General features: G+C 42.1%; 1 protein-coding gene across 1 annotated transcript; it reads left to right on the top strand.

Moving 5' to 3' along the window:
• Window positions 1-11,573: 11,573 nt before the first annotated feature.
• On the top strand, window positions 11,574-14,693 carry LOC110495969 (ATP synthase peripheral stalk subunit F6, mitochondrial). The gene is made up of 4 exons (XM_021571539.3): window positions 11,574-11,704; window positions 12,176-12,346; window positions 13,734-13,861; window positions 14,558-14,693. The coding sequence occupies exons 2-4, from the start codon at window positions 12,177-12,179 to the stop codon at window positions 14,584-14,586; spliced, it is 327 nt and encodes a 108-aa protein (XP_021427214.1). The 5' UTR covers window positions 11,574-11,704; window position 12,176; the 3' UTR covers window positions 14,587-14,693.
• Window positions 14,694-14,798: the final 105 nt, after the last annotated feature.

The raw sequence follows: 14,798 nt of genomic DNA, 5'->3' as shown, positions 1-14,798 counted from the left end.
ACTGATGTCATGATTCGACCTTGTCATTCCCAGTTGTCTTGAAAGCACCATAAATTCAGAGAATGCCAGACATTGATGACAAAGTTTGCACAGCACAACAAGTTGAGTCCAAAAATGTATGGTATGCTGCTACATAAATTATGTAATATGCCAGGGAGATATGTATACTGTAGCTAAGAAAGTGATACTAGGTGTATGTTGTGTAGTAAGCTGTTAGTAGCCATTGTGCCTCACCCTAATAATTTGGTCCCTTTCCCCCTCATAACTTAGCCTACTGTTCTGCACATGTAGCCTATAGCATGTTTTAGAGAAATGTAATCATTGAATATTGTAAGAGCTTTCATTGTCTGCTTCTATGCCCCCTTTATTTATCTTACGGTTCTGACTTGATGTACAGGGAGAATACTGTAAGAACGGCCCATGTTCTCAATTCTGTCGCTGTACATTTCAAAAGTGCTGAATAAATAGTTACAGTTGAAGTTGAACATTTTGTTGGAGTCATTAAAACTTGTTTTTCAACCACTCCACAAATGTCTTGTTAACAAACTACAGTTTTGGCAAGTCAGTTAGGACATCTACTTTGTGCATGACACAAGTCATTTTTCCAACAATTGTTTACAGGCAGATTATTTCACTTATAATTCACTGAATCACAATTCCAGTGGGTCAGAAGTTTACATACACTAAGTTGACTGTGCCTTTAAACAGCTTGGAAAATTCCAGAAAATTGTCATGGCTTTAGAAGCTTCTGATAGGCGAATTGACATCACATGAGTAAATTGGAGGTGTATCTGTGGATGTATTTCCTACCTTCAAATTCAGTGCCTCTTTGCTTGACATCATGTGAAAATCAAAAGAAATTAGCCAAGACCTATATATATTGAAGCAACATCTCAGCATCAGTTAAAGCTTGGTCGCAAATGGGTCTTCCAAATGGACAATGACCCCAAGCATACTTCCAAAGTTGTGGCAAAATTGCTTAAGGACAATAAAGTCAAGGTATTAGAGTGGCCATCACAAAGCCTTGATCTCAATCCTACTGAAAATGTGTGGGCAGAACTGAAAAAGCGTGTGCAAGCAAGGAGGCCTACAAACCCAACTCAGTTACACCAGCTCTGTCAGGAGGAATGGGCCAAAATTCACAAAATGTATTGTGGAAAGCTTGTGGAAGGCTACCCGAAACATTTGACCCAAGATAAACAATTTAAAGGCAATTCTACCAAATACTAATTGAGTGTATGTCAACTTCTGACCCACTGGGAATGTGATGAAAGAAATAAAAGCTGAAATAAATCACTCACTACTATTATTCTGAAATGTCACATTAAAATAAAGTGGTGATGCTGACTGACCTAAGACAGGGAATTTTTACTATGATTAAATGTCAGGAATTGTGAAAACTGAGTTTAAATGTATTTGGCTAAGGTGTATGTAAACTTCTGACTTCAACTCTATCAGCAGGAATAAAAGTGTATAAAATCACAATAAAATCCATCAGGTATATCCACTCTAAAAATGTTTTTAAAGTGGTTTAAAAGTGATATGCTCAATGCTGGATACAAATCTGGGCGGGACAGCTTGTTCCTCCGAATGATGGGTTTCAGAGAATGTCCACTGACCTGAGGGTAAACCTGCGCCGCAGAACAGCCATTCTCTCCTCTACTGTTCTCAATCCTGAAAGTTAATGTATTTAGTGTGTGTTTGTGTCTGCCATCTTGATGTCAAGGTTTTGAATGGTCTGACGTTTTCTGACATGAGACCTGCCCACGATACACCAGGCTGGTGTAGCATTCTCAAAGAGCATCCGGGTGTATCCCTGGTAGAGGTCGACCGATTATGATTTTTCAATGCCGATACCAATTATTGGAGGACCAAAAAAAAAACTATACCAATTAATCGGATGATTTTTATATATTTGTAATAATGACAATAACAACTATACTGAATGAACACTTATTTTAACTTTATATAATACATAAATAAAATCAATTTTGTCCCAAATAAATAATGAAACATGTTCAATTTGGTTTAAATAATGCAAAAACAGTGTTGGAGACAAAAGTAAAAGTGCAATATGTGTCATGTAAAAAAGCTAACGTTTAAGTTCTTTGCTCAGAACATGAGAACATTTGAAAGCTGGTGCTTCCTTTTAACATGAGTCTTCCATATTCCCAGTTAAGTTTTAGGATGTTTAACGATATTCGTAGGTGGAAGAAGGTGAAGAGGACCAAGGTGCAGCATGGTACGTGTTCATGGTAAATTTAATAAAGAAACTGAACACTAGAACAAAAAAAACAACAAAGCGGAAACAAACGAAACAGTTCTGTCTGGTGCAGACACACAAAGACAGAAAACAACTACTCATAGTGGGAAAACAGGCTGCCTAATTATGGTTCTCAATCAGAGTCAACGATAACCAGCTGCCTCTGATTCGGGAACCATACTAGGCCTAAACATAGAAACACAACACCTAGACATACAACGTAGAATACCCACCCACATCACACCCTGACCAAACGGAAAATAGAAACATACAAAGCAATCTACGGTTAGGGCGTGACAGTAACCCTCCCAAGGGTGCGGACTCCGGCCGCAAAACCTAAACCCATAGGGGAGGGTCTGGGTGGGCATCTGTCTGCGCTCCACCTTAGTCTGGGCCCACTTAGGTGGCACCTTTGGAACGGCGACCCTCGCCGCCGACCCCGGACTGGGGACCCTTTCAGCGGACCCCGAATAGACGGGAGACTCTGGCAGCGCCGGAGTGAAGGGCGGCTCTGGCAGCTTCTGACTGACGGGCGGCTCTGGCAGCTCCTGACTGACGGGCGGCTCTGGCAGCTCCGGACAGGAGGGTGACTCTGGAAGCGCTGGACAGGCGGGAGCACCTGGAGGGAGGAGACGGAGAGACAGCCTGGTGCGTGGGGCTGCCACAGGAGGCCTGGTGCGTGGAGGAGGCACCAGATGGATCGGACCGTGGAGGCGCATTGGAGGTCTTGAGCACCGAGCCTGCACAACCTGTCCTGGCTGGATACTCCCTCTAGCCCGGCAAGTGCGGCGGGGTGGAACAGACCACACTGGGCTGTGCTGGCGAACCGGGGACACTGTGCGTAGGGCTGGTGCCATATAACCCGGGCCGAGGAGACGCACTGGAGACCAGATGCGCTGAGCCGGCTACATTACTCCTGGCTCAATGCCCACTCTAGCCCGGCCGATATGAGGAGCTGCAATGTAGCGCACCGGGCTATGCCTGCGCACTGGGGACATCGTGCGCCTCACGTCATAACACGGTGCCTGCCCGGTCAACCTCTCGCCACGGTAAGCACGGGGAGTTGGCTCAGGTCTCCTACTTGACTTACCCACACTTCCCGTGTGCCCCCGCCCCAAGACATTTTTGGGGCTGCCTCTCGGGCTTCCTTGCCAGCCGTGTTCCCTCAAAGCGCTGGCTCCCTTTACCTGCTGCCTCCGCTCTCCTGGCTGCCTTCACCAGCCAGGATCTCCTCCCATGTGTAAGAACCCTTCCCATCCAGAATTTCCTCCCATGTCCATGAGTCCATTCCACGCTGCTCCTGGTTACCATGCTGCTTGGTCCTTTTTTGGTGGGTAGTTCTGTAACAATATTTGTAGGTGGACAGAAAACAACTACCCACACCCATAGTGGGAAACAGGCTGCCTAAGTATGGTTCTCAATCAGAGACAACGATAACCAGCTGCCTCTGATTGGGAACCATACCAGGCCTAAACATAGAAACACAACACCTAGACATACAACGTAGAATACCCACCCACATCACACCCTGACCAAATGAAAAATAGAAACATACAAAGCAATCTACGGTTAGGGCGTGACAAGATGTAGTTATTATAGGAATTATAGGAATATTTCTCTCTATACTATTTGTATTTCATATACCTTTGACTATTGGATGTTCTTATAGGAACTAAAGTATTGCCAGCCTAATCTCAGGAGTTGATAGGCTTGAAGTCATAAACAGCGCTGTGCTTCAAGCATGGCGAAGAGCTGCTGGCAAAAACAAGAAAGTGCTGTTTGAATGAATGCATACGAACCTGCTGCTATCTACCACCGCTCAGTCAGACTGCTCTTTCAGATATCAAATCATAGACTTAATTATTATATAATAAACACACAGAAATATGAGCCTTAGGTCAGTAATATGGTCAAATCCGGAAACTATCATTTTGAAAACAAAACGTTTATTCTTTCAGTGAAATACGGAACCGTTCCGTATTTTATAGAACGGGTGGTAACCCTAAGTCTAAATATTGCTGTTACATTGCGCAACCTTCAATGGTATGTCATAATTATGTAAAATTCTGGCAAATTCATTACGGTCTTTGTTAGGAAGAAATGGTCTTCACACAGTTTGCAATGAGCCAGGCGGCCCGAACCGCTCCATATACCTTGATGCGAATGCGCTTTTGTTAAATCATCACTCGTTTGGCGAAGTAGGCTGTGATTCGATGATAAATTAACAGGCATCACATTGATTATATGCAACGCAGGACAAGATAGTTAAACTAGTAATATCATCAACCATGTGTAGTTAACTAGTGATTATGTTAAGATTGATTTTTTTATAAGATAAGTTTAATGCTAGCTAGCAACTTACCTTGGCTCCTTGCTGCACTCGCCTAACAGGTGGTCAGCCTGCTATGCAGTCTCTTCGTGGATTGCAATGTAATCGGCCATAATCGGCGTCCAAAAATGCTGATTACTGATTGTTAAGAAAACTTGAAATTTGCCCTATAATCGGTCAACCTCTAATCTCTGGTAGTCTCTGATGACTGTTCCGGGCGTTGCTCCTCCTTTTCTTCTGCAGAGTACCCTCAGGTGGTTCATTCGCTTCCTTCCATCCTTCTCCAGGCATTCTATGTGGGCACTCCCGGACATGTTTTCTTGAAATGTGACCCCAAGGAACTTAACTTTTGGGGTCGTCTGGAGTGCCTGTATATACAGTTTAAGGCGCACTTGCTTGGATCTTTTGGGGTTTCTGGAGAAGAGTAGGCACTGGGTCTTCAAGGGGTTGAGCTTGAGCCACCACATATTGGCCCAGTTCTCAATCTCTGTTATGCTACTCTGTAGCTTTTTTCCAGCATGGGCAAAGGCCCAATAATAGAGGCCCAATAACCGAGATCTGCTGCGAGCTTGGCCACTTGTCTTGCTCTTGGGTGGGGGTAATAAATATCACATATGTACATTAAAAACAGTAGAGGACTGAGGTAAAGCCAACTAGGAGAGGAGAGGTAAAGCCAATTTATGCTTGCTCTGGCAATGCAACCCAGAGGCTCCGTATGGAGGGTGTGACGCAACACCAAATCAAGCTTTGTACCGCATCGGCTTATGCCACACCAATTTTGTAACAATGAGGAGGGCTCCGCATAGCTGCGTATAGCTCAACATTGACATGATTGGTTGACGGTAGGTGGGGGCGGTATATCCTGTATAAACACAAACTCACTTCCTTGACAACAAACATGGAGTACTTTGATGAAAGGCTATCAGAACAAGTTCACAAATAAAAAACATCTTTATGAAACCATGTTGGGATTTCGAAGACACGAAAATGAGTTTGAACTCCTGGAAAGAGATCGGGGAAATATATAGAAATGTCTGCTCTACTCAAAATTACAACCAACTAATTGCAGCATTACAGCAAAAATGGAAGAGGCAAGTGGAAGGGGGAGAAAGTAAGGAACTTGTCTGTCGGGACTTGCATTAAAGACCAAAATTGGCTAAAGAAAATTGTGATAAATAAAAAAGTATATCAGTTTAATTTAAGGACCCCAAAAAATGACAGCTGTGCTACATAGATTGCAAAATAGTTGGGAAGAAATGTTTGATGTACCGATTCATGATACATGGAACTGATACACAAAACGAAGCCGGATTCAAAACATAGAGCTTTTCAATTTCAATTATTATACAACATTATTGCAACCAATAGAATGCTATATAGATGGGTGATACAACCATCCCAGCTCTGCAGATCTTGCTGCAACGAGACATTCGATCATTTGTTTTGGTACTGTCCATATGTAGTTTGTTTTTGGTCACAAGTTCAGGAATGTCTGAAGAATTGCAACATTTATCTGGCGCTTACTCTGCAAATAGCACTGCTGGGTGATTTAAAAAGTTATAGTCAATTGATTAATAATATAATAATACTCTTAGCAAAAATTGTTATCTTTAATTTACAATATGTACAATCTATGATAATACAAATGTTCTAAACGTTTGTGAAACATCAGAGCACAGTTGACAAATATATAGCAATTAGAAAAAGCAGCCAACAAGTGCTCAGCATATTCGGGAATTCTTTCAAGACAGCTGGAAAAGCATTCCAAGTGAAGCAGGTTGAGAGAATGCCAAGAGTGTGCAAAGCTGTCATCAAGGCAAAGGGCGGCTACTTTGAAGAATCTCAAATATAAAATATATTTTGATTTGTTTAACACTGTTTTGGTTACTACATGATTCTATATGTGTTATTTCATAGTTTATGTCTTCACTATTATTCTCCAATGTAGAAAATAGTACAAACAAACAAAAACCTTGGAATGAGTGGGTGTGTCCAAACTTTTGACTGGTTCTGTATATTTACAACAACAAACATTGGAGGGACTGGAAATAATGCAGACAATTAGATGGAAGGCACAATCTATCTGCATTATTAAAGCGGATCTATCCCCTAATACATTTTTTTTTTTACAAAAAATAGATCGGGGGTAATGAGGATAGGTGCGGTGAAGAGGTCAATGGAATGCAGACCGTCGGGGATAGATTGGGACACATTCAATAAATCTGATCTAACAAAGTGGATATTTGACAAATCCTAATGATTGATGTATTGTAACAGGCCCACATTATGGTTAGAAAAATCCGATTTGGATATAGTCTGCTGTTTTCGGCTGTTTTCGCTGCATAACATTTACAAGTTGTCCCTTTTCAGGTTAAAAAAAGTGACTGCTAAATGCTAACTCCATTTCATATAAACTGGTAGCATAGTTTGCATACAGAAATCGGTAGTGGTAGTTAAATTAGTTTTTAACTGTATGGTAATGCAGTTAATTGATGACAATGACATGACACCCATTCAAGGCTTGACATCCATACAAGTATTACACTCCGATTTTTACCACAACATAGTGTTAAATACACATACAGTATTAACAATAGCCTAAATGTAGGCAAATTTTGCTGGGGTGCAATGGGGATATTTGGGATGAAGATGAAGGTGGGACAAAGGTGAAGTTTTTTTTTTACTTCATGCTATCTTGGCTGAGCTCCTGTGTCAAGCACCGGGAAACGGACTCCAACATCTCAGACGAGGTAAGGTGTTGTCTTTGATATGCCTATGATAGCTCCCCGAAGCGCCAGAAGTATGAATGCTCTGACTTCTCGATCCTTACCGCATCGTTATGCGCTTCCCAAATGTTTTAACAATGCGGAGGCCTCTGTATAGATTCGCATTTACATTATAGGTTGACGGTAGGTGGGGGCAGGAGGTCCTATATAAACACAAACTCACTTCCTTGCCAAATTCCTTCAAAACAGCTCTTGGAAGCGCAAGAGGTATGAATGCTCTGACTTCCGCGGAGGCCCCATCACACTAAATGCTGTACGGCCTCTGCAGACGTTGAATTGACCATGCAGATCCCCTACGCATACAAATCAGAAAGACGACCGTTTACAAATAATCTACGGGACATTTTATTTTATTTTTATCAAATGTTTATCATATGCGCCGAATACAAGTGGGGCAGACTTCACAGTGAAATGCTTGCTTACGAGTTTAAACATAATTTAAAAAATGTAATAGCAACTAACACAATACAATACCGTACCTTCGGAAAGTATCCAGACCCCTTGACTATTTCCACATTTTGTTATGCTACAGCCTTATTGTAAATCCTCAACAATCTACACACAATACCCCATAATGACAAAGCAAAAACATTTGCTAAAAAAATGTTATTAAAAATAAAATGCTGAAATATCACATTTACATAAGTATTCAGAACTTTTACTCAGTACTTTGTTGAAGCAACTTTGGCAGCGATTACAGCCTTGTTCCCACCAGGATGGGGAGAGTCGCTGCACAGCTATTTTCAGGTCTCTCCAGAGATTGTTCGATCGGGTTAAAGTCCGAGCTCTGGCTGGGCCACACTGGGACATTCAGAGACTTTTCCCGAAACCACTCCTGCGTTGTATTGGCTGTGTGCTTAGTGTCGTTGTCCTGTTGGAAGGTAAACCTTCGCCCCAGTCTGAGGTCCTAAGCGCTCTGGAGCAAGTTTTCATTAAGGATCTCTCTGTACTTTGCTCTGTTCATCATTCCCTCGATCCTGACTAGTCTACCAGTTCCTGCCGTTGAAAAACATCCCCACAGCATGATTCTGCCACCACCATGAGATAGTGCCAGGTTTCCTCCAGAAGTGACGCTTGGCATTCAGGCCCAGAGTTCAATCTTGGTTTCATCAGACTAGAGAATTGTGTTTCTCATGGTCTGAGAGTCTTTCGGTGCCTTTTTGCAAACTCTAAACGGGCTGTCATGTGCCTTTTACTGAGGAGTGGCTTCTGTCTGGCCACTCTACCATAAAGGCCTGATTAGTGGAGTGCTGCAGATATGGTTGTCCTTCTGGAAGATTCTCCCAGCTCTATAGAGGGACTCTGAAGCTCCTTCAGAGTGACCATCGGGTTCTTGGTCACATCCCTGACCAAGGCCCTTCTCCCCCGATTGCTCAGTTTGGCCAGACGGCCAGCTCTAGGAAGAGACTTGATGGTTCCAAACTTCTTCCATTTAAGAATGATGGAGGCCACTATGTTCTTGGGGACCTTCAATGCTAGAGATATTTTTTGGTGTCCTTCCCCAGATCTGTGCCTCGACACAATCCTGTCTTGGATCTCTACGGACAATTCCTTCGACCTCATGACTTGGTTTTATCTCTGACATGCACTGTCAACTGTGGGACCTTATATGGTCATGTGTGTGCGTTTCCAAATCATGTCCAATCAATTGAATTTACCACAGGTGGACTCCAATCAAGTTGTAGAATGGAAACAGGATGCACCTAAGCTCAATTTCAAGTCTCATTATTACCGAGGTCCTGGATGGCCGGGAGCTCGGTGCCAGTGATGTACTGGGCTGTCCTCACCACCCTTTCTATCGCTTTGCGATCAAGGGTGGTGCAATTGCCATACCAAGTGGTGATAAAACCAGTCAAGATGCTCTTGATTGTGCAGCTGTAGAATTTTTTGAGGATCTGAGGGCCCATGCCAAATCTATTCAGCTTTCTGGGGTGAAAGAGGCGCTGCCATGCCCTGTTCATGACTCTGTGTGTGTGTGTGTGTGTGGAACGTGTTAAGTGCTTAGTGACGTGTACGCTTGAAGCTCTTAACTCGCTCCACAACAGCCCTGTCGATGTGGATGAGGGCGTGTTGTCCCCTCTTTCTCCTATAGCCTACTATCAGCTCATTGGTCAAACTGACGTTGAAGGAGATTGTTGGAGAGATTGTTGTCCTGGCACTACACTGCTAAGTCATTGACATTCTCCCTAAGTAGTCTCTGACTGCCCACTCCCACCCGCTGCATGAAAAATGCAGACTGCACCGCAATGATCTCTGTCGGGTCCCGCAGGTATCCCGTGGGAATGCAGCCCTCTAGTTTGTACTACTATTTAAGTAGGCCTAGACTAGGCTACAATTATGTACCTCTTTTTCTGAAAGGGTAGGAAGGTATGTAATTGAAAGATATGTATGTTTTTGTCCTGTTTCATTTTCCTTTGATCAACACCACATGATTTATCATCCCCCTCTTCAAAGGGGGAGACACTCTAGACCCAAACTGTTATAGACCTATATCCACCCTGCCCTGCCTTTCTAAAATCTTCAAAAGCCAAGTTAACAAACAGATCACCGACCATTTTGAATCCCACCGTACCTTCTCCACTATGCAATCTAGTTTCCAAGCTGGTCATGGGTGCACCTCAGCCACGCTCAAGGTCCTAAATGATATCATAACCGCTATTGATAAAAGACAGTCTACGCAGACGACACCATTCTGTACACATCTGGCCCTTCTTTGGACACTGTGTTAACAAACCTCCAAACAAGCTTCAATGCCAGGTTCTGACTTAGAATATGTGGACAACTACAATAACCTAGGTGTCTGGTTAGACTGTAAACTCTCCTTCCAGACTCACATTAAGCATCTCCAATCCAAAATTAAATCTAGAATTGGCTTCCTATTTCGCAACAAAGCCTCCTTCACTCATGCTGCCAAACATACCCTTGTAAAATTGACTATCCTACTGATCCTTGACTTCGGCGATGTCATTTACAAAATAGCCTCCAACACTCTACTCAGCAAATTGGATGTAGTCTATAACAGTGCCATCCGTTTTGTCACCAAAGCCCCATATATTACCCACCACTGCGACCTGTATGCTCTCGTTGGCTGGCCCTCGCTACATATTCGTTGCCAAACCCGCTGGCTCCAGGTATCTATAAGTCTTTGCTAGGTAAAGACCCGCCTTATCTCAGCTCACTGGTCACCATAGCAACGCCCACTCGTAGCACGTGCTCCAGCAGGTATATTTCACTGGTTATCCCCAAAGCCAACACCTCCTTTGGCTGCCTTTCCTTCCAGTTCTCTGCTGCCAATACTGGAACAAATTGCAAAAATCACTGAAGCTGGAGACTTTCATCTCCCTTTCTAACTTTAAGCATCAGCTGTCAGAGCAGCTTACTGAACACTGTACCTGTACACAGCCCATCTGTAAATAGCACACCCGACTACCTCATCCCCATATTATTATATATATATATTTTGCTCTTTTGCACCTGTGTCTCTACTTGCACATCATCATCTGCACATCTATCACTCCAGTGTTAATGCTACATTGTAATTATTTTGCCTCTATGGCCTATTTATTGCCTTACCTCCCTAATCTTACTACATTTGCACACACTGTACATAGATTTTTCTATTGTGTTATTGACTTTACATTTGTTTATGTGTAACACTGTGTTGTTGTTTTTGTCGCACTGCTTTGCTTTATCTCGGCCAGGTCACAGTTGTAAATGAGAACTTGTTCTCAACTGGCCTACCTGGTTAAATAAAGGTGAAATAAAAAAAATAATAAAGAAATTATAGTATTTATAGTATTATAATATGAATTATAGTATTACAATTATGTATTTCTATTTCAGTAGGAGATCATATACAACTAAAATCAGATTAATGAGATTAATACAATCAGTAGATTACTGCACATCCAAATTTCAATAGCCTAAAGAAAAACAAAACGGATTTAGAGGATTGTACAAAGAAGTTGAGGGAAAGACTAAATCAGTTGTGTAAATCCAGCATGTTTTTTTTTGTGGGACAGTTGTTGCTTTGCCACAGGGGCAAAGACATGCACCTTCAAGGCATTGACTAGTTTTAATTTAATTTCAGAAATAAAATACCAAATAAGGTATCAAATAAAGCATAATTATTATGTCAGTGGTATGAAAGCTGTGCACATTGCCATGATAAAAAATGTGTAGTGCTGAAAAGAACGTCGCTGTCGAGATGCGCAGCCAGGACGCATGTTGATGTTCGCGAACATGACCGATTGAAAAAATACCCACAATGCAAAGCGGCGTATCACATTGGAAGTAATCACTCTGTGAACGAGTGTCAAATTCAAGGTGAGTGGTGTTTTTCAGCAGAGTTAAACGCATTCTAATCGTTTTCATTGTATTAACGACAAATCTTACATGTTCGTCATCTTCATGCTAATACAAGTCATAGCTAGCTGGTAAGAGGCACATGATAACGCGAGTGCTAAGCTAGCTAGGGAACGTTACCAAGGGTCGACTAATACTGTAACTTCACCAAATACTGTAAGTTAGCTAGTGTCATGTCTTTTTTGTTGTTGCTTCGGATGCATGTATGGAAGATATGCACAGGGTTGGGTTTTCCACAGCCACGTTTACGCCGTCAGCTATCTACAGTAGCTAGCTAGGAACCGTTAACTTCAGCTAGCTACTGTACATGCACTGTTTAGCTTCCGCTGGTAATATAACGTTCCATGTTCAGTTTAACTAGTTTGGTGGCGTTACTGTCAAAGTTAACTGTTGTCATTTGTCTCTCTCTCTCTCTCTCTCTCTGTTTGACAGTATGGCGCTTCATAAACTATTCCGTCTGTCCTCGCTGTTCCGCTCCGCCGTGTCATTGACACTGCGCAGGAATATCGGCCTGTCTGCTGTTCTCTTCAACCGGGCCAAGGACTTGGACCCTATCCAGAAACTATTCCTAGATAAGATCCGCGACTACAGCACCAAGAGCAAGTGAGTGCAATACATAACCGCACTATTTGTCCTACTGTCACTGCTGGCCTACTCAAATTGACATGTTTCTTCATGTTGGTAGGCTAAAAGTTAGCTAAGCTTAAGTGGAATGACCCGTGATGTCATGACAGAGATGGTGGCAGGGAGTCTGCACGTCCTTTTCGCGCTGCAGAGCTATTTGCAGAAGGCTGGGCCGTATGTTCAGTAGGTGAACGTTGTGGGACGTTGCAAATAGAAATGTCAGGAACAGAGCTGGCAGACTTGATTTTTGAGTAATCAGTACAGGTCAGAGTATGGTTTATTTTACATAATATATTTCTATCTGAACGTTCCACAATGTTGTGCCCCTTCTGAACCCTATGTCTAGATGGCAAGATTCATGAAACGCATAGGATGCTGACAGTGTGTTTTTATAGGGTATACATGTGACTCATTATAGGGTATTATAATTATAGGGCTGACTAGTTATGTGGTTTCTTGAGCTCACCCACTGCAACAGTAGGGCTGCCCCCCCCATTCTTTATTTTATCTTGGTCGTCCAAGATTCGTCTGTTCTGTGTTTTAGTCAAATCAACTGTATTCATTGAGCTTGTCTGACGCTTTAATCACACTGTTTGATTAGGCCGCATCTTTTTGCACTTCAAAAATAGATGGCATCATGAAGCAGGACATTTTTGTGGCTATATTGAAGCAACATCAGTCAGGAAGTTAAAGCTTGGTAGCAAATGGGTCTTCCAAATGGACAATGACCCCAAGCATCCTTCCAAAGTTGTGGCAAAATGGCTTAAGGACAACAAAGTCAAGGTATTGGAGTGGCCATCAAAGCCCTGACCTCAATCACATAGAAAATGTATGGGCAGAACTGAAAAGGCATGTGCGAGCAAGGAGGCCAACAAACCTGACTCAGTTACACCAGCTCTGTCAGGAGGAATGGGCAAAAATTCACCCAACTTATCGTGGGAAGCATGTGGAAGGCTACCCAAAATGTTTGACCCAAGTTAAACCATTTAAAGGCAATGCTACCAAATACTAATTGAGTGTATGTAAACTTCTGACCCAGTGATGAAAGAAATCAAAGCTGAAATGAATCACTCTACTATTATTTTGACAATTCACATTCCTACAATGAAGTGAGGGTCCTAACTGACCTAAGACAGATAATTTTTACTATGATTAAATGTCAGGAATTGTGAAAACGGAGTTTAAATGTATTTGGCTAAGCTGTATGTAAACTTCTGACTTCAACTGTGTGTGTGTATTTTTTTATGCTACTACTCTACTCTACTAAAGAAATATTGCTTGACTAAATGGGGTCAGCCCTCAACAGAGTAGTGTATTCTATGCTACAGTGTTTAAGGTTAATTCCTCATCTTTCTCTTTCCTCCAGGGCTGCAGCAGGTGGGATTGTTGATGCAGGCCCCTCTTACGAAAAGGGTGTCTCAGAGGAGATCACCAAACTACAGAGGTTATATGGGACCGGTGACCTCACCAAATTCCCTGACTTCAAATTTACAGGTTCGTCAAAGCCATGCACTGCAGTATAGAGCTGGGACGATAAACTGAAAATGATCAGACATTTTACTGATATCAATAATAATGATAAGTTGCCTACAGTAGAGATGTGATTTTTGAAATATGGGAAATTGCTAAGGGGACAATAGATAGCTATGACATTTAATGTAGTTTAACGGGTACTATAAAAAGTAACTGGGGTGTAAATTCATTTTAACGTATTGTTTGATTTCTCGTTATTGTGAGATGGATTTTATCCATGTTGCCCAGCAGTAGTAACATTTATTGGTAGCTCAGTCAGACTAAATTGTAATACCACCATCTCACCCTACATAGCTTAATCATTCTATGCGTAAATCAGGGGTGTCAGTCATTCCATGGTGGGCCTAGTGTCTGTTTTTTTTTTTTTCTCCTTTCAATTAAGACCTAGACAACCAGTAAGGGGAGTTCTTTGCTAATTAGTGACCTTAATTCATCAAGTACAAGGGAGGAGGGAAAACCCAGCCAGTCGTCCCTCCATGGGAATGAGTTTGACACAGGTGGTTTAAATGATTCATTAGGCACCAAACGAAAAACATATATATATATATACACAGAACATTAAATGCTTTTTTTTTTTCATTTTGCCAAGTGTTACTACGATATGCACTAATGAATACGACCCAACATTACTCACAATCTCCCTTTTCTCTTCTCCAGAGCCCCAGCTGCAGGAAGTGGCCAAGTGAACACTGGCCATGATGACGTTGTCTCTGTCCTACATGTCACCACTATAATGTACTATTTAATAAATGTGAGAACATTGTTTTCTTATGCTAAATCATGTTCAACCTTACATGCTTGCATTTTTGATCATTTACTGATTTTAAATTATAACATATGACTTTACACTAGTCTCATTCACCTGTGCTCCACCCTGTTCCAGCGGCTGTAGGAAAAG

Source organism: Oncorhynchus mykiss, chromosome 18 (assembly GCF_057628025.1).
Source record: "Oncorhynchus mykiss isolate SJ-2025 chromosome 18, ASM5762802v1, whole genome shotgun sequence".
NCBI classification, from domain to species: Eukaryota; Metazoa; Chordata; class Actinopteri; order Salmoniformes; family Salmonidae; genus Oncorhynchus; species Oncorhynchus mykiss.
Note: the sequence above shows the minus strand (reverse complement) of the source record. Positions and strands in the feature narration are given on the sequence as shown.

What these genes read in the sequence shown, in the direction of transcription:
- LOC110495969 (XM_021571539.3), top strand. Translation starts at nt 12,177, where the DNA reads ATGGCGCTTCATAAACTATTCCGTCTGTCCTCGCTGTTCCGCTCCGCC. An exon ending in GACTACAGCACCAAGAGCAA is followed by an intron (nt 12,347 to 13,733) that starts GTGAGTGCAATA and finishes TCTTTCCTCCAG; the next exon opens with GGCTGCAGCAGGTGGGATTG. An exon ending in CCCTGACTTCAAATTTACAG is followed by an intron (nt 13,862 to 14,557) that starts GTTCGTCAAAGC and finishes TCTCTTCTCCAG; the next exon opens with AGCCCCAGCTGCAGGAAGTG.